General features: G+C 36.6%; 1 protein-coding gene across 3 annotated transcripts in view; it reads right to left on the reverse strand.

Moving 5' to 3' along the window:
• LOC149815956 (Insulinase (Peptidase family M16) family protein) overlaps nucleotides 1–20,711 on the reverse strand; it is a 105,817-nt gene that overhangs the window by 40,528 nt on the left and 44,578 nt on the right. The window contains exons 13-14 of one of the 3 annotated variants that reach the window (XM_089990201.1): nucleotides 17,779–17,838; nucleotides 3,333–3,436 (exon numbers count right to left, since the gene is read on the reverse strand). In XM_089990201.1, coding sequence (XP_089846327.1) covers nucleotides 3,333–3,436; nucleotides 17,779–17,838 — 164 coding nt within the window. Of the gene's footprint in view, nucleotides 1–3,332; nucleotides 3,437–17,751; nucleotides 17,839–20,711 lie in introns of all 3 variants that reach the window. The other 2 variants (XM_089990200.1, XM_089990202.1) reach the window with 2 other exon arrangements.

Raw genomic sequence — 20,711 nt, forward strand, 5'->3', positions numbered from 1 at the left:
CTAACCCGTTTATTAAACGGGTCAGCCGGGTTGGCGGGTTGGCATACCCCCAACCCGACCTGTTTAATAAACGGGTTACGCGGGTCGGGTTGGCGGGTCGTGTAAGAAATTGCCACCCCTACTCGTGGGAGAGGAGAGAGAAAGGAAAAAGGGAAGGAAAGGAGGGAATAGGATCTCCTTCCGTTCCGGGCATTTGACAAAGTTTTTTCGCACTTTTTTCGTCTCCGATTGAAGGTACGGGTTCCTCTCTTGATTCGAACGGGGAGAAACAGTCTAAATCAGGTTTATATGAGATTTTTAGTGGAAAAAAAGGAAAAACTTAAGCTTGAATACACACACACACACACACACACACACACACATATATATATAGGCTGAAAAAAAAAGAAGAAAATTGACCCATATATATATATATATATATCAACGTTATATATATGTTGTTAGATCAGTCGTTGAGTTCTTTGGCATAAACACGATTTCTGATTGCGTGTTATAGTTCTCGTGTTTTATAGCTGAAATCTGATTTGCGTGTTTGCGTTAAAAACAACAAACCTGATCTGCGTGTTTGCATGTTTTAAGACTGTAAACCAGACCCATCACAGGTCCCATTAGATTGTCAATAAACTATTTTCTTTAATGAAAATCTGAACTGAAATAACTATGTTCTTAAGACTGTTAATAAGACTGTTTATATATGTGCTGAAAATCAGTAACTGTCAAAAATACATTGTTTTCGGGTGACTGATCAAACCCGAATAATGTTGTATGGGGTGCTGATCAGACCTGAATACATGCTGTATTGGGTGTTGACCGGACTTGTTTACACGATGTTGATTTTCATAATTGTGCATGTTGTCGATTTGTATCTGCATGTTTTTGTTTATAACTGCATGTTGATTTTGATAATTGTGCATGTTGTCGAATTGCAACTGCATGTTTTTGTTCATAACTATGTTATTGTGCAGTATATTGATTTTTGTTCATAACTGTCGTTTTTCTGCACTTGATTTCAGCATCAGTGTTTTTGTTTCTGCACTTGATTTGCTGGTATAAATATGCATTAGTCATGTATTTTCAGCATGCTATTTTTCTGCATTTGATTGTTGGTATAAATATACATCAGTCGTGCATTTCTAACACATTGTTTCCTACAATTGGCTGTTGTCAAAGTTATGTTTGAGTGATCGACATTCATAACAGTTATGCTGAAGTTTTGTTGGTCGCGCAAAAACTTTTTGAGAGATGGTTATATATATATGGGGCAGTGTCGGCTATGTGCACCTGCAGATCGGACCGATCTGCCGATGCACATACTGGCTGAGTGCTTGGGGGTGGGTCCTCCAAAACCGACTACCCGAATCAACTTTTTGGATTCTTGGCCTTGAACTGACTCATGTAAGGTCTGCCCAGTATTATTATGCATGTGATTAGTTGTTATCGGTGGGCTGATTAGTTGTCCATTGTCCACTGCCATTGGCTGCATGTTTCCATATGAGAAACATGCTGCCAACGGCATATTAATGTTATCCTGTGCATTGTGACAGCAAAGCGATGACTCGGTGGTTATGTTTTATATCCCAAGCAATGTAGTATGCCCAGATTTATTGTGTGTGAATGGCAAAAGTGTTTATTGGTTATGATATGCATTGGATTATCATGCTTATTTCTTACGAATGGAAACTCATGAAATTTATTACATGCATGAATACGATCATGTGCATATTTGAGAGTTTATACATACGATGGATCATGAAAAATGCATGTTGCAAGCATGTGTTCGTATGCATATGCAATTTGTTGTATATATACATTCTTGTTGTTTGTGGATGAATATGCATTGTGGACATGTTTCAATAGTTGTATTTGCACATGTTCATTGAGGATTTTGCATAAAATGCATTGGTGGTCAGATGTGAACCACTGTAGGCCATGTGGGCCAGGAGTATGTGTTGCTCCAAGATTGTGTTTATGCATCGCAAAATTCATTCTGAAATTATTAGTTTTATAATTTAATTGCACTATTAAATTGTAACGGGTTAGGTCCCGTATTAGGTTTTGCATGTAGATTTGCAAAACAGTTCTTGTGTAAAGAACTTGATTTTGTTAATAAGATAAAAGAGATAAACAGTGTAATTAATTTTCTTTCTGAATGTCCCTTCCACAGTGTGGGAATCCTGGATGGCGGTTTTGGAGAAACCATAAGGATACTAAAACTCCGTGTGAGATTGTGCCCTTAAACCGGATGTGGTGGTTCACCGCTCGGCCATGGTTTTAGGGAGATTTCATCTATTTGCCTGGGGTTGGTGTTGTTGGCACAACTGCTGTTATTAGTATACCAAGAAAGTGGCATCAATAAATGTTGATTCCCTTGATGTCCCGACATTAGATGTTGATTTCTAAGATTCTAATAGAACGTGTTGATTCATGATATCGGTCGAGAAACAAGTGTGCAACCCAGTAATAAAATACAAATTGTCAAGGAACTCATCTTGGACTTCGAAAATTGTTGTACTCGTTTTAAGTATTCGTGAGATTAATGAGAAATAAAACTAAACTTGTGTGCATTTAATAGGGACATGCATGTAAAAGAAAACTCTGATAATAACTTAATAATTTGTTCATGCATGTGCATTGAATCATGTATCTTTATTGTTCTGCATTTGTTCATGCATTATTACTTATTCTGTCTCATGTGAGAAATTGTTATTGCATGATATTCAACAGTTGATTCCTAGCAAATGGACCATGCCTAATACATCTACAAAGTTGAATTGGCTAAAAAAGTGTCGGAAATGCATAGTTCACACCCCGGTTCACATATTCTAGTCTCTCTCTCTCTCTCTCTCTCTCTCTCTCTCTCTCTCTCTCTCTCTCTCTCTCTCTATATATATATATATATATATATATATATATATATATATATAAGTCTTTGATATCAACTTCGATATGGTATCAATGAGTCAACTCATATGTGCGAGTTGTTTTGACTCAACATGACACTGTAGATGTGATCTACATGTTTGATTTACGTAAGATTGGTGCTTGGATCACCAGATTCTAATGTATAAATAGGTTTTTTAGGCAGATAAAAAATTCAAGGGCTGAATTCTTTTCGGCTTAAAATTTTTATTTTCTTTGTGAAAAAACCATGATCCAGAGGCCGATCTTGACTAAATCAAACACGTAGATCACATCAACATCTCGTGCATGAGTTACAACTCATTTATACCATGTATATATATAGAGAGAGAGAGAGAGATTCAAAAACTACCCTAGCTAAACAACAAAATCAGCATATATTCTTGACTAAAATAAGCAAATTGTATGGTTACCTGACATTGTTTGGAGTGAGCACCTCTAGTATCATACAGATAGTCTCTGGGCAAAAATTAGAAGGTAGGGATGATCCTACAAGCCAATCATGTGGTGGATATAGCTGAAAAGAAGAATATTTCACATTGGCAAGTACGGAAACATAAAATTGATGCAAAAAGAAAAACTCTGTTCATTATGGATCATATTGAAAAGTGAATATTTAACAATTGATATATAACAAATAATAAAGATCAACATGCGCATAAAATTTCATGTTTGTGCACGTCTACAAAAAAGGCTAACCAAGAGAAGAGATTTTGAAAAACTCCCAACTTGTAAAAAAAAATGCAAAACCAAGACAAATAAATCCATTGTTTTAAGTCTGTTCTTCTACATATTCCAGGTAAATCATATAAGACAGCCAGAAAAGTTACCGCTGATTTCTGATTCTATCATTCCTACCCAAGCAAGATATATTCAACCATGTGGTGTGAACATTACTCCAAGCTATTCTGCATAAAGGTGCTTGGAAGATCAAGAATGTCAAAGATCACAACCAAGTTGGGAATGATTGACATATTTCCCAATTGAGAGGGAGAGTTGAAGAGACCAAAGGGACATATATGCCAATTTACATATATAGTCAAGGGCACTTTTGTCATTTGCTCAAATATCATCTAATGCAAGTCATATATTAGCATGTAATAATTGACTTGAGGGGTATTCTAGTCATTTCAACCCCATTATAGATCTAATATATTGGTTGAACAGTAACCCCTGATGGAATGAAGATAATTTCATCTCACACTTCTTTATGTCTCCTTTTTTTCTCATCTTCGTTACTCAAGCTTTCACTCACCTTTCTATCACAAAGTAAGAGACAATAACATGGTTTGGTTGAACTTTGAACACATAAGTGATGGGGTCTAACATTGTTTCCATACTGGATACAAGAGAATTTTTCCTGTAGTTCTAGGTTTTTCAAGTCCTCAAAGGTTGGGGAGATCTTCTCCTAATCCGACTATTGCAATGCTTTGTTCCTACATGAGAAGGTTAAAAGTACTAATTTATGAAAAAACAAGTGAAAATATTGAGGCGAGGTGCTAAATATACATTTAAAACCTTCAGATCAAGGTTTTCTAAAATAAATTTTGGTATTATGAGTTCTATTTAATTTAATTGTGCAAATTAAATATAGATCATAATCTTTGACACAAGATATTGATGGCAATTGGAGCAAGAAACTTAAAAATATAAAAAAGGTCTAATATGATGGTTGTGTATGATATGACAATGAAGAGATAGAATGTATTTTTTGCACCACTAAAATTTCAGGGTGGCGTGTATAGGTTGAGAAGTCATCTTGCAGGTGACAGGCAATTCATAAGGCTATGTTACCCTTCCTCATCTTCCAGAAAACATGCATACACAGTTAGTTTGGAAGAAATGAAGAAAAGGAGGCACAACAAAGGCTGGAAATCAAGTAGAAGATGGTCAAAAAGGGAAACCATTCGCACTAGAAGGTGAGATAGGAACAACCATCATCATTATTACTATTTATCACTCTACTGTCTATTATTAATGAAGTTTTAAATTATTTTGTCATTTTTTATTCTTTTTTATCTTCCAACATGATGCTATAAATCTGTATCTCAGACCTGACATATTCGATACATTTTTTTTACAACCTTTGGTAATCAAGGCATGGCAGAAATTTGGCATGAGACATGGGATAACCACACCATGCATCTAAAATAACAAGTCATCCACCCCTAACCAGGCAAAATACATGGTCAAGGGGATGCAAGATCCAGCCATAATTATGTTGTTCGTAGCATATTTCACATTGATCCAACCACAGTTGCAGCATATTAGATAGGGATGTGAAAGTTTTGCGATATTTAGGACACATACAAGCGTGTGTGCAAGAATGCACACACATACACATGTTAAAATATGTATGTATATATATATATATATATATAATTTTGTTGTAATAAATAATGCCCATCAGGGGTATTTTAGTTTTTTTACTTTTGTATATAAGTCTGTCCTATAAGGATAGTTTTGTATTTATTTTTGTTTTTTATAGTTTAGTTAGGTTCCCTTTGGACTAGTCAACATAGAGTTGACTAGTCAATAGACTGTTGGAACAGTCCAACAGCTCGACTTCTAGCATTGATGACCTTCTTCATCATCCTTGAGAGGTTTTTTATCATCCTTCATCTTTCATCTTGGCATTAATGACCTCTAGAGTATCAACTCGTTTTTCATCAGAAAGCCTTGATCATTTATGATTTCTATTGCATACTTAGTCTGTGACAAATAATAACTATGAGGTGAGTATGTCACTTCAATCCCAAGAAAATAACATAAAATTCAAGATTTGTCATATCAAAATCAACTTTTAGAACTTGTTTGATATGACTAACACCTTGCTTATCACCTTCTATGATAATCATGTCATCTACATAGAAAAGTAATATCATACTACATAGAAAACTAATATCATACTTGCATAATAAGGCTTAACAAACAATGCAGTATCAATACAACAAGAATTAAAACCAAGTTGTGTCATTACACTACTGAATTGATCATACCAAGCCTTAAGGGGCTTGTTTTAGACCATACAAAGCCTTTCGCAAACAAAGTACTTTTTCATTTAACAACCCTAATCAATTTAACATTCAAAAAAGTATTTTTAACATCAATTTGAAAAATCGAATATTTTTTAATCAAAGCTATAGAAACGAGGGTTCTAATAGTGGTCATTCGAGCAGTTGAAGCAAATGTTTCATCATAATCAATTTCGTACTCTTAACTATACCCTTTAGCTACAAGCCTAGCTTTATATCTCTCTATTGTCCCGTCACTTTTGGATTTAATTTCATAAACCCATCTACACCCTATGGTTTTCTTTTCTTTAGATAATGTTTGAATTTTTCAAGTTTTTGTATTTTCTAAAGCCTCAAATTCATCATTCATGGCTTTAATCGATTCTTGATGATTCTTAGCACCATTGTAAGAGGATAGTTCTACATGTGAGTGGATGGCTATAAGACATGTTCTATACTTGGGTTCAAAGGAGTCACAGGGCACAAATCTACTAAGGGCTTTGGAAATTCTTATGGATTTTCAAATACTAGATGAATTTATGTCATGATTTTGGGAATATATTTCTAAGGCACATAGAGAAGGATGATTTTTGGTACGTCAAGTATAAGTTATAATTCATTATGTAATTGGTCTATGTCATTAAGACTTTCACTTTTATTCTCGTGCGCATCATGAATGTCCTCATTGTCACTCATGCACATCATGAATGTCATCATTATTGTTCTCATGAACACTATTATAATCAACAACTTTATCATGCTCATTAGCAAGATCAAAAAGAAAAGAATACTCATAATGTTCTTTGGATTTATCCATATCAAATCCATTTTTGTTTTCAAGAAACGTGACATTTCTTGAAACATATAGTTTGTCCTTTTTAAGTTCATAACATTTATACCTCTTTTGATTTTTTGCATATCCCAAGAAAACACAATGAATAGCTTTAGTAGAAAGTTTGTCATTTTTGTTACTAAGGACAAAGCATTTACAATTGAAAATTCTTAATCTTTTATAATCGAGAGGAGTTTTAAATAATTTTTCAATAAGAGAAAAAATTTCAATAGTGTTTAAAGGCATAATATTAATCAAATAAACGGTCTAAGAGCAGCTTCGGCCCAAAAAATTTTAAGGACTTTTTTGGATATATAAAGCGTCCTAGTGGCCTCAAGAATATGTCTATGTTTCCTTTTGGCTAGTCCATTTTCTTGAGTATAATTTTTTAATATTGACTTTAAATTGAATGTTAGTATAATGATAAAACTTATTATTATTATTATTTTATTATATTATTATTATTTTATTATATTATTATTACTATCATGCCTTAGATTGGCGCCTTGAGGCACAGAAGGCCTCACGAATACAATCTTCACAAACTAAATCCTTTTCTTTATAATTTTCAAGAAATGGAAACATATGTAATTTTGACATACTAGGATGTCTTAATCTTTTATGCCAATTTTCTATATCTTTTTTTCCATAAAATTACAAAAATCATGTTTTGATAATTCAAGATTGTCCATAACATAGAGATCTTCACTTCTATGGCCTCGCCTAATCGGCTTCTCGGACTGGAGATCTTGTAATATCGTATATTTTTACACAGTCAATTTAGATATTTCAGAAAATTTGCCCAAGTATAGAAGAAAAAATGGTAAAACCTCGTTATTAGACTGATGTTATTTGAGTCCGGGCTTGGCCCAGGTCTTATCGATAAGGTCTAAACGAGCCAATTAAAAGGTATGAAAAAGTTTTATTTTCGACCTTTAAATTCAAGTAAAATTTGAGTGAAATTCAGGATAAATTCGGGCGAATTTCGGAGGCGAAATTCGAGTTATATATCGTTGGATGCGTCTCAAAATTCTTAGTATTATGGTATTTTACTTTTTCGAATTCGGGTTACGGTTCGCCCGAAAATCATAATTTTTGAAAAATGCCTGCCTCGACGGACCGGTCTAGATTTGGATCGGACTGGATCCAACACATATGATCCAAATTAATATGGATCTAGACTCAGTCAAAGACCCATATTAATTAGGAACTGATTCAGCTTGGGATCCTGTGATCATCGCAAAAATTTTCCTCTCTTGCGGTTTCTCTCTCTTCCTTCTCTTTTCCTTTTCCAGCCTCTATTTTCCTCCTTTTTGAAGGGAAAAAAATAAAAGAAAGAAAAGAAAGAGAGAAGAGAAAAGAAAGAAAGAGAGAGAGAAGAGGAACTCTTTTGCGTGGTCTCACTTGACCTTTATTTGAAAATATTTAGAAATTTAACTCGCCTCCGTTTTGAAAATATTTGCGGGAAAATGGAGAGACGGGATTCGCTCATCGGTACGAGGTTCGACCGTTCCTGGCGCCTTTACCAGGGGTAATCGAACCAAGGATCGAATCTATGCCCTTTTGCTTTGCCTAAATATAATCTAAGAATTTATCCTAAAGATCTAAATGCACAAAGAATCATGCTTGTGCAATGCAAGGATGTATGCTCTTTTTGAAAAGATGTTTTAAAAAATTTCCAAGTTTTCTGAGATGAACTTGATAAATGGAATGAAGAAAATGGTTTTGAATGGTAAAATCTAACTTAGAACTTGAGATAGATCAGAGGAGTTCTAAGTTTTTGAAGTAAATCAGGATTGGAAGAATAAATGAGAAAGAATGACTTGAAGTTTTGAAATGAAAGGAAATGAAGTTTCAAAGTCAAAAATGGATTTTGAATTTGAATTTGAATTTAGGAAAGGAAATGAATATTTGAGATGGAATTGAATTTGGATTTTTAAGTTTGGAATGGATCTGAGATAATCAAATGGTATTTAAGAATAGAAATGGATTTAGGGAGTTTTGGATGAGATCTGAAAATGGAATTGGATTTGAAATCTAGAATTGGGAATGGAATTGGATCTAAAGATGGATTTAAAATCTGAAATCTGAGATCCGATATAAAATTGGGTTCTGGATCCTAAGAGGGATTTGAATCTCAAGTCTGAGATCCAAATGTAGAATTGGGTTCTGGATCCTAAGATGGATTTGGATCTGAAGTCTGAGATCCAATGTAGAGTTGGGTTCTGGATCCTAACATGGATGTGGATCTGAAGTCTGAGATCCAATGTAGAGTTGGGTTCTGGATCCTAACATGGATGTGGATCTGTGGTCTGAGATCCAATGTAGAGTTGGGTTCTGGATCCTAACATGGATGTAGATCTGTGTTCTGAGATCCAATGTAGAGCTGGATTCTGGATCCTAACATGGATTTGGATCTGTGCTCTGAGATCCAAAGTGAAATGGGAGTCTGGATCCTAAAGGAGAATTGGATCTGAAGTCTGAGATCCAAAAGTGGAATTGGACTCTGGATCCTAAAGAGAAATTGGATCTGAAGTCTGAGATCCAATACGAGTGTTGAATCTTGGATCCTAAAATGGATTTGGAGTTAAATTCAGAAGGTGAATCAAGAACTTCCAAGTTTAATTTGAACTTTGGAAAATGAATTTAAATCTTGAATATACAAATGAATTTCAAAGTTAAATTGGGTTTTAAATTTAAGATAGAATTTGGAATTTGAAATACAAGATGATTTTGAAGTCTCAAAGTCAAATGGGACTTTGAAATTGAATTCTTGAATCCTTTTGAGAAGTAGAATTGAATTTGAATTTATGAATAGGATTTTGATCTGAGAAATGAAGGAAAGAATTACTTGGATTTATGAAAAAGAAATTTTAAAAATATGATGCAATTCTATCCTAAATGATGAATGAATTTAAATTTTTGAAATTGGATTTTTTTGAAAAGCTATTACATTCTTTAGATGAATTAAAATAAGATTGAAGATATAATACATCCTTGACTATGGTCATTGAATGTATTATATAATAATCTATATTTAAATTCAGGTGAAGAATGAAACACATTTGGTGCTTTTATAGGATTTAAAATGAAATTAACTCTCAATATACCCTGACTATGGCCATTGGTATATATTTTGAGTTAATTTTAAGTTAAATTCTGACAAAAGGAGAAAATATTTAAAAATATAATGAATTTTGAAAACGGATCCAATGTGGATCCAGTGTTATTTCGTAAAAGAGAAAAATCCTAAGTCTTGTTTACATCCTGACTATGGTCATTGATGTAAATCATCAACTTAAGATTAATTACCTCTTATGAAATTGTGCACGTGTCATTTGTGTTTCACCATTGTGAGAATTTGAAAGAAATAAAGGCGAAAATGCATGAAAACAAGCAATTTATGATATTTACAATGCTCATTCATTCTATCTAAAACAGGAAATGTAAATTCTCATTATATCTAGCTATTACACTACATGAAATCAGATATACAACTTCCCAATAATGATATTTTCCACCTATTTCTTGCAAAACACATAGTTAGTATAAACAAACAGAGGAAAATTTGCATATATCATGTTGATTTCAAAGATATAAATTATGAAACATTTACATACTTACCTTGTGCTTAATACCTCAACAAAATAATGTAGGTGATCCAAGGCATGGAAGGGTAGCGATTCAGTGTATTTGTATATATATACGTATGTATATATATATATATACATATATATATATACTTACATATTCATGTATATTATGTACATATATATGTATATATACATATAATGTGAATGTAGAATAGGTGATTGATGATGGTAATTTGTCGCTGCAAGTTGTTTGGATGGCTATAATGAAGAGTGATAGATATGGATGGTCTGGTAGGTGCAGGGGTGCAACAGAGGAAGATGACAAGTATATGCATATGTGTGCTGTAAGGTGAAGGAGATGATGCTGAGATGGTTGGCAGTATATTGAAGGGAATGAAGGAGGCTGGAAGATCACAACAAGAAATGGATGTTTGTGGATGATGGGAATGGGTGTGCCTTACAGAAAAGAGACGGGATATGAGGTGGATGGAGTCATAGCTGGGAATGTGCAGGGAAGTGAAGAATGTTGATGAAGTGTAAAAACACGCAGGTAAAACTGTGGCATGGTAAGTATGGAGGGAAGGATGAAGTGGAAAGGGGAACAAGGCATGGCTGGTGGCAGTATTGGAACTGCATAGTGCTTTTTGTAGAAAATTTCTGCAAACTGCTGTGGAGGCCCTGCATGTTGTGAGGCCGGAAATGGGAAACGTTGCAATATGATCACAATGGGGATAAATGGATGGTAAGTGCTGAGTAGAGAGTGTTGTGGCAACAGGTGGTTGAGATAGTATGACTAGTGGTGCAGGGAATAATGTGCAAAAGGTGGCAGGATGAATGTGCGTGTGTGCTGCTGTAGGAAGGTGTAAAGGATATGAAAGTTCAAAATGTGGAAGGAGTGGGGAAAGCAAGTGCTAGAATAGGGAAGATGAGATAATGTGACAGGAGATTAGTTTGCAAATGCATGTTTGCATTTTGCAGCAGTAGGAATGTAACTGGGCGGTGGCAGCAGGATGGTGCTGCTGGAAGACTGTGTAAATGGACATGTTGGGCTGGCATACAGTGTATAGAGGTGTGGTAAGTGTAAAATGGATAATAGTGAAAATATTGCTGTGAAAATATAGTTGAACAGTATATCGTTGGACGTGGAGATATAAATGGAGTAAGAAGTGATGAAAGTGTGGTGGTTAAGTGATATGAAGTGGCTATTGACAGAATGTATATCAATGGTTTATGTAAGAAACGAAGAAGAGAGAAAATAAAACCAGGGCGCTGTTGCAGAACAGCAGATGGTCAACATTTGCTTGGGATGGAAAATACTTACAGGATGTGAAAATCTGATCCTAAAGATCGAAGCTGAATATGCTTCAGATTGATGTTGTATATCTTGGGATCATTTTTTTTATTTAGGAGAACAAGCAAACAATGACCGAACCCAACAGCTGTTTATTCATAACCCCTCCCAGCAAGAACTTTAACAATGACTTGGCTAAGCCTTTAAACAACTACAACCACCAGCTTTAGGCAAAAACTTGTACTGCGTGCTTCTTTAGCTAGAATTGAACCTCAGAATATATGCTAGGGGACCGAAATAGCAACTAACTATCTGCAACCATCAAGCAACCGGTGGGTATCTAAAGCTTGGAAAAAAAAAATCTTCAGACAGGCTAGATTCCTGGAAACCCAGCTGCCTTGTTATGGGCATCAATTTCGGAGGTGCCCAGACACTGATTTTAGCAGGAACCCTGACAATATTTCTGCTAAATATATGGAAGAATACTATGGTAACTCTTTGATATGAGGACAACCACTTGGACTGGATATAAGAGGTCTTTCTCCATGGGAGTACGTGGAGACCACTTTTTGTTGGTGACCTTTTGGCAGCAGAGCCGGCTAGAGAAACGACCTTGCTCAGTTTCTCTGAGTTTGGGGACATTAGATGATAGGATATTGGGTCTCAGCAAATTGAAGTAGCATTTGTTGCTTCAGTCCCTTTGATGTGGTGAACCACCGTGCCTTTACAAGATGCAAGAGATGGGGTGCTATGTTGATTTTACACAGAATCTTGACAACTCTCTACTGATCTTCACGATGAGGGGAAGAGATACTAGCCAATGAAGAATCGTCTACTCAATGCAAGACATAATGCACAATGTCTGATATACAAAACAAGATCAACATAGACCTAGCATGGTTAATGCCAATAAAAACTATTGATATTCCAGGCATACGGATGACCAATGAGATAACATGGTGGGTGATAATTAGTGGAGGAAATAGAAATAAAATAAACAAATGCATGGCTGAGACCAGATTGATGATGAGACAAATCGATATAGGAAAAATCTCTGAATGATGAGTAACAACCAAAAAAAAAAATGAAGTTATAAGAGGCTCACATTACTAATGATATGCAGTGTATTAGATACTAAAACCAAATAACATGAATTAACTGAAAAAGTAAGAAAAAGAGGTTTTAAATATAGTGCCGACCAAACAGGCACAGGGCAAACCTGCTATCCACATGAATCCTGTGAAATGCTCAGTTATTGACAGATGAGATACAAATTTATTACCCTGAATAGACAATGTTTACAGTATAGTGATGTTCTAACATACCTGATGTAATGAGCTGGGGTAGCAGGCAAGGCAAGCTTATGCAAAGAACAGGGGAGCGTTAACACGCAGAGAAGAAATGAGCAGGTAGTGTAAAAAAAAAAATGAAAAGACGACAATAACACACAGATGTAATTCATACTATTGAATATACAGTAAATGATCCCAACTGGTTTTATTGAAAACGACTTTATTGATTGGCTCCAGCTAGTGGAGATTGCCATGAAGAAGGCTTGAAATTCTGTAATACTAAAAAAAAAAAAATTAAAAGATCATGTAAAGAAATACTATGTTGCATCTAATACCCACCGTGGTGCCATCAGCAATGATTCCCAGATCTAATGATCCGACCAGATCAAGATATATGAACAGATCGATCAACTATACGAACCAGCTGAAATGACCTCTGCAATCAACTTGGTAAGACCGTGTATGGGGGTTTTCACAGATGTAATCAAAATTTCAAAAGCCAAAAGGGGATTAAAATTGGCAAAAACGTTAGGAATGAATTAAAGAGAATGCAACTTAAATTTCATAAACCAAATGCCAAATTAATCAAATGCAAGGGAATTAACATCCTATTTTAGGAAGAGGAATCAGAGTTTGGTTTACTTTCAGCAAACCAAACCGAAATCCACAAAACCACTGGTATGTCATGAGGGACATTGAGATTCTGTATTATGTCGTTATAAAGCTTCTTCTCTTTTGAATCAGATTTTATTCCATCGCATGACACTAAATCGAGGCATAGAGGATGAAACTTCACGTTGGATGCTCTGGTATACAAAACCCAAAAAGAGAGAGGAAAGAAAAAAAAATCCATGTTGATAATCAAAACAATTAGAAGAAATAATAACATAAAGAAAAATGCCGGCCGATGTGTCACAAGAGAACTAGAATTCCTAAACAACGAAAGGAATGAGAAAGAAAAAAAAATGTGTTGGGATGGGGATTCCCTTTGCTGTAGCACAGGGATGTGTTGGGGTTGCACAGGCAACTCAACACTACCAAAAGTGCCTAGATGGTGTCAAAACAAGAACTTAAAAAAAAAAAAAATCAAAGAGAAAGCACAGGAAAGGAAATGCTTACCAGATTGTTGATCGAACTAGGAGAAGAGCTTTGGCTCTATTGGTGAAGCTTCCTCGATCGACCAAAAGGGGAGGAAGAAAAAAGGGCAAATGGGAAGGGGAAGAAGAAAGAAGGAGAGGAAGAATGAGGCACATGGAGGGGTGAAAAGCGGATCCCTTCTTAAAGAAGAAGCCGACTCAAGTTGTTGGAGATCAAGGGTCGATGGGGGGTTCGGTTGTAGATGGATGGTCACTCGGTGGGGAAGAAGAGGCGATGGGAGTGGCCGTTGTAATTTTTCTAAAATTCCCTACAGGGGTCTCCTTTTCATAAAATTTTTTTTAAAAAAAATGGTTTTGTTTTCAAAAAGGGGTTTCAAGAGAGGGTTTTTTTTTTTTTAAAAAAAAGGTTTAAAAAGGAAGGTAAATTGCATAGTTTCTGAAATTTTTGGATTTTTGATTTTCTTATTTTTGTTCTTTTCTTTTTAAACATATATTTGTAAAAAACAAAACTCTAAAACTAAGAAAATTAATACTAATTTTACAAAATTTCAAAATATTCATAAGAGAAAGGTTTTTCTGAAAGATCAGGGTTATTTTGGGGAAAGTTTCTTCAGAAGAATGGGTTTGAACCCAGGTTTTGAGAAAATGTTCGAGTTTTGACACTCGAATCGAGAAATACAATGTGATGGATCCAAACGGATGTCGAATGGACTATCCGAGCTATTTAAAGGCTATTTTTGGTATTTTCTATAATTTTAATTTAAAATTTGAACAATAAGACTCGGATTTGGATCTGGACAATGGATCCAGATCCGAAATCAATTTAAACATATAAAATGAATTTAATTTCAGTAAAACTTGAGAAATGAACTGGAATTTATATTCAAAAGTGGCTTAATTTCTCAGAAAATGATATCAAGGGCAAAAAGGAAATATTTAAAAGATTTTAAAAATTTTGGGGTGTTCACAGATCCAAATAGATTTTGGATATGTATTTGGATCTTGGGTCCAGATCCAAAATCTAAATCCAATTAAAATACAGCTTTATATTTATTATACAGGTTAAATTAAAGTAATTTTAAGGTTTATAAGACTCCCAAAGGGGTAAGGTACCCTCTAGAATTTTTTGAGAATTTATTAATTAATAAATAATTTTTTATTAATTATTTTAATATAAAATTAATATATTCCGAAATTTTCTAGTGGAGGCATCTAACTAATTAGGGTTTCTATAAGAGTCCATTAGAAGCTTTAGAAAGAGTAGAAGTTGGAAAGATTTGGAATTTTATGGAATTAAGAAAGTTTGGAAAAGTCAACAAAAAGGAATTTCAAAAAAATTGGAAAGAGGGTGGAGAAGGACTCCCAAATGGCGAAGTCCTCTCTCCAGCCCACATTAGAAGGGGCTGGAAGGATAAGGACCTATTTTTTTATATAAGCTCAAAAAAAAAAGAGAAAGAGGAAAGAGACAAAAAAGAGAGAAAGGAAGAAAGAAAAAGGAGAAGAAGAATGAAAAAGAAGAGATCTTCCTCTCCAATCATCCGTCGGTTCTTCCGGTCGTTTTTCAAACTCCAAACCATGGTTGTCAGTCGAGGAAGCGAGAGCGGGAAGCGATACGGAAAGCCGGAGCGAGAGGCGAGGCACTTTCAAAATTTTAGGAAGTGGGAAGCGGGGGACAACTTTGAAGCGAATCACGAACCGTCTCGGAAGCGACCTAAGGAAGCGAACCGGAAATGACCTAGAATGCGAGGGGAAAGCGAAAAAAGAAGAAAAATAAAAGAAAAAGAGGGGAAAAAAGGGGAAGCGCGCTTCCCAAAAGAAAAGGACGCTTCCCCACGCGTTTCAGAAGCGCAACATTTCACGCTTTTGAAACATGTATCGGGGAAGCGTGCTTCCCCTACTGTATAGGCGCTTCCAGTAACTCTGCTCCATACAAGGTATGGGTGTTCTCTCTTGTTTCAGATGAGAAAAAGAAAAATAAAAATACTATTGTGCCCCTAATGGGTGCAGCCTATTACAATAATAAAAATGACTAAAATACCACTAATGGGTATTACCTATTACATCAATAGAAATACATACATATATACATATTAATATGTATATATCATAGTCACTTGTATCGTTAAAGGTAATTTCTCGGCGAGGGTTTTTCTCGAAGAGATTTTCAAAAGTTGATAAATCTCAGGAATATCCCGAGTTTAAAAATTGAAAAAGATATAAATAACAACAAAAAAGCTAAGAAAATAATAAGTTTGGAATTATTTTCTTCCAAAAATATAAAGAAACATGTCTTAAAGGTCTTAAAATATAAAAGAAAAAAAATAGGAGATGCAAACTTAAAAAAAAAGTTTTCCAAAAAATATTGTGATAATATCGCGATATTTTGAAAATATTGTGATAATATCGCGATATTTTGAAAATATTGTGATAATATCGCGATATTTTGAAAATATCGCGAGATATTACCTTTATCGACTACCTTAAAATATCGGTATTTCTTGCGATATTTTCAAAATATCACTGATATCAGTGAGAGTGGTATATATATATATATATATATATATATATATATGTGTGTGTGTGTGTGTGTGTGTGTGTACCCTAAAAGTATATATATATATAAACACACACACATACACACACATATATATATAGTGCCCAACCCGCACCCCATACCTATGTAACATAGGATACTCCATTTTTGCCCCTATACCTTGTCCCCTTATATACTAGTCATATTGAAAACTTTATAAAAATGGCTGCATCACCGTACCGCAGCTATATCCATGTGACATAGGAGATTAAGAAATGCATCGAAAGGTCCCTCATAATAAGGTTACTCTTCTCCAAAAGTGAGGGGCATATGCTAGTCAAACAGTTATAGTATGTCTCCCAACTACCCTGGCACCACAAAATTTAGTTGGCTATGCTTAACATGTCTCAAGAATTAGTTTTACCTTTCTGTGATCCAATATATGCAAACTGCAATTGTGTTTCTTTATCATCATTGTCCTTATAGATGCAACACATAGTTGCAAGATCATGCATGTGCGCGCACACACATGTGTGTGAGTGCATACATTTGCCTGTGGGTTTGTGCATAAACATAAACCCTAATCCCATGCTTTGATCACCTTTGTGTGCACCATACCCTGTTGTATTCTTGTGGCATAGTTTCAGATGCATTGTTAGCAGCTCATCATAATCTTCAATGGCCATTTTCTTCTAAACCAGCATCTTTGTCCACCTTTACTTTCCTAAAAATAGACATCAACTTTTTATAGGAAGAGGATGGCCACTAGTAGATTATCAAACTTAAACACCATTAGAATATAACTTATTTGGGATCTTTGTGAATGAAAGAGGATGACTAAAGCATGTCAATCTAAATTTAATCAACGTCCATTGGCATTGAATTATGAAGAATGCTATAAGGGCCAGTAGGATTAACTTGTATCATGTGCTTCCTAAAGCAATGTTGCAATGAACAATCACCAAGCTATGACATGCAACAGATTCCGCTAGGACATAGCTAAACTAGAATTGGATCAGGTTCTACAACATAAGGAAAGTAAGATGAGAAAATAAAATAAAGCAATAACAGCTGAATGGAGGCAATTATGGTAAGAAAGTGTGCCTTACAAAAGTCAAATGAACTAAAATAAACAATAAATAAGAAACTAATCACATTAACAATCAATCCAATTACTTACACGCATGTTAGAAGCAACTCTACATACATAATCAATTGGACGGATTTTGTCTTTGAAATGGAACTCAGTTTCATGAACTGCCCTGATCTTCAAAAAGTAAAGACATAATTATTCAGATCCATTCAATGCCATATAGCATAACAAAGAAGAACATGGGAAAAGTTCATGACCATTGAAAGGAAAAGCAAGCAAAATTCCATGTCTAAAATTCTACTGAGAAGCACCATCTTCGAGAAAGAATAAATAAATCAAAGTCACTTGGATGTTCTTATATGTATCTAAGACGATTGAGAATAAGTTATGGCTAGATTCCACTTCTGTAGCATAAAATGACAAAATATCTATTTACCTGTGACTTCTAGCTTACCTACCAGTGACCGAAGGAGATGCCAGAACTAACCCGATATTTCAGGGGCTGCATAGCTAACTAATACATGATATAATTGCAAACCCTTTAAGTGTTACATGTGGTTCATTCTTTATTCTTTTGCAAATCATGTGCACTAAAAATATTTGTCCTATTAGATAGTGTCCTTAGGTGCCAACACGCAATCATGTCACATCATAACTGGGTGTACTTTTCTGGGCTTTCATTTGTTCTCCATGTACTCACAAAAATGCGCTCTTGAGAATAACCGCCCATTTTAATGACCAATTTTCAGCCAATAGAGAATCTCTTCGACCCTTATATGGCACCAGGGCATGATTACCAGAAGCTTGTACCTATCTTGGGAGGCTCGCTTCTAAGAAAGCCACTTCGGAAGCTGGAAACTAGGGCCTCGCTTGTTTCATGCATCTTTCATGGGAAAGTGCTGAGTTGGCAATCCTGATGTAATCCTTTCCACCATAAATGAAAGAAACATCAATTCATCATGGTTGGAAAGTGCCATGTTGACACAAGTGCGCCCCAGTTTTTTCTACCACTTTTTTATGTGTAAATCCTTTCATACCTCCCTCCTTATGAAAGCTTTAACATGGAAAGGCTGAGCTGGCAAGATGTTTTTAGAAATATACGCTCATTCCCATGAAAATCCTTTCCTTTACATGGGAATGAAATAAACAAGCCCTAAGTGCTTCCAAAACTCGGTTTGCTAGTCATGGGAAGCACATTTCCAAGCACATAAAACTTTCAACATAAGAAATGGATTTTCACCATAAAATATATGATTAGCATATAATAACAATGTTATAGAGCTTAAATAGCAATATATTTTCTATAATTTTTTGAAATGTTATTCAATTTTATTAAACTTTCTTAATTCACTTCTCTTGCTTCCAACTTCATGTATACTTATAAACCCCTCTCATTGTTATATATATATATATATATATATATATATATATATATATATATATATATATACTGTAAACCGAAATACCCATCGAGGGTATTTCAGTCTTTTCACTGTAATAGGAGTCAGTCCATTATGGGCTGACCACCTTTTTATCTCTTTTATCTTTGTACTGCTTTTATTTTTGCTTTTTATATTTTTGGGGCAGCTCCAAACTAGCTGTTGGAGCTGCTCCCAACAGTCATAAATATGACCGCTGGGAGCAGCCCAACAGCCACTTTGGGCTGCTCCCTTGTGGTCTCTTTTATTATAAATAGGTCATTCAAGGCCTTGTATTTACTAACTCTCTCAAGCTATGTCACATGGGTGCGGGTGGGGGGGTGTGGCACTTTCAAAAAACTTGGGTGTGGGGGTGCGGCAATATATATATATATATATATATATATATATATATATATATATATATATATATATATATATATATATATATATATATATATATATGTAAAACCCACGTTTCTTTTTAAAAAAAAATATTGTATTGGACCCGGGTCGGGTCCGGACCCGACCCGAGCCCCTTTTCATTAGGGTTTTAGTAACCCGACTCAGGAAGAGGATTTAAATGCTCTTCCCGAGAGCCGCAACACCCCCCCTCCACCTGCGATTTCAGGGAGATAAGGGGAAACCCATTGGGGTTTCCCCATTCATCGCCCCCCCCCCCTGTGCCTTTAAGAACTGTGTAGGAGGGCGAGGGGAGGCACGCCTCCCTTTCGCAGCCCTTCGATCCCCTCGCAACGACCCCCCTCCTCCTTTGCTGCGCTCGCCACCAGCGTCGTCGCTGCGACCGACGCCGGCCACCGCCTCCCAGGTACGCCTCTCCTCCTCCCTCTTCTTCTCTCTCTTCCCCCCCCCCCTTTCTCTGTCACCTCGCCGGAAGGCCGACAGGCGGCGCACGGCCCCTGTCGCGCCCCCCCTCTCCTCTGTGGCCTGTGAAGGGTTCGGCAGGAGGTTGGTGGCTCCTGTCGCCCCGATCTCTCTCTCTGACAGGGGTTAGTCCCCCTGTCGTCTCTCGATCACCGGTAGTCAGGGGCAATGCCCCTGCCGCTTCCTGTTTCCCGGTAGGCAGGGGCTCGCCCCGCTGCCTCTAGGGTTTTGGCGCGCAGGGGTAGTGCCCCTGCCGCCTTCCAGTCTCGGCTGGCAGGGGCAATGCCCCTGTCTCCCTTTGTTTTGCTGGGCTGGCAGGGGCTCGCCCCCTGCCGCCTCTTGGCTTCTGGGAGGGCAGGGGATATCCCCCTGCTGCCCCTTGATTCTCGGCACGCAGGGGCTTGTCCCCCTGTCACCCCCGTCCCGAGCTCTCTCCCTCTCTCTGTCGGCAGGGGTTGGCCCCCTGCCGCCTCTCGGCTGTCGGTAGGGGTTGGCCCCTGCCTCCTTGTTGCTGTCGGCAGGGGCTAGCCCTGTCGTCTCTTGGCTGTCGACAGGGGCTCAGCCCCTGCCGCTTCGATGTCGTCGGCAGGGGCTGGCCCCCCTTGTCGTCTCGTTGCTGTCGGCAGGGGCTCGACCCCTGCCGCTTCGCTGCGGTCGGCAGGGGCAGGCCCCCTGCCGCCTTGTTGCTGTCGGCAGGGGCTGGCCCCCTACCGCCTCGCTGTTTTCGACAGGGGCTCATCCCCT

The sequence above is a fragment of the Nuphar pumila genome, chromosome 15, assembly GCF_984573655.1.
Source record: "Nuphar pumila chromosome 15, dmNupPumi1.hap1.1, whole genome shotgun sequence".
Classification (NCBI taxonomy): Eukaryota; Viridiplantae; Streptophyta; class Magnoliopsida; order Nymphaeales; family Nymphaeaceae; genus Nuphar; species Nuphar pumila.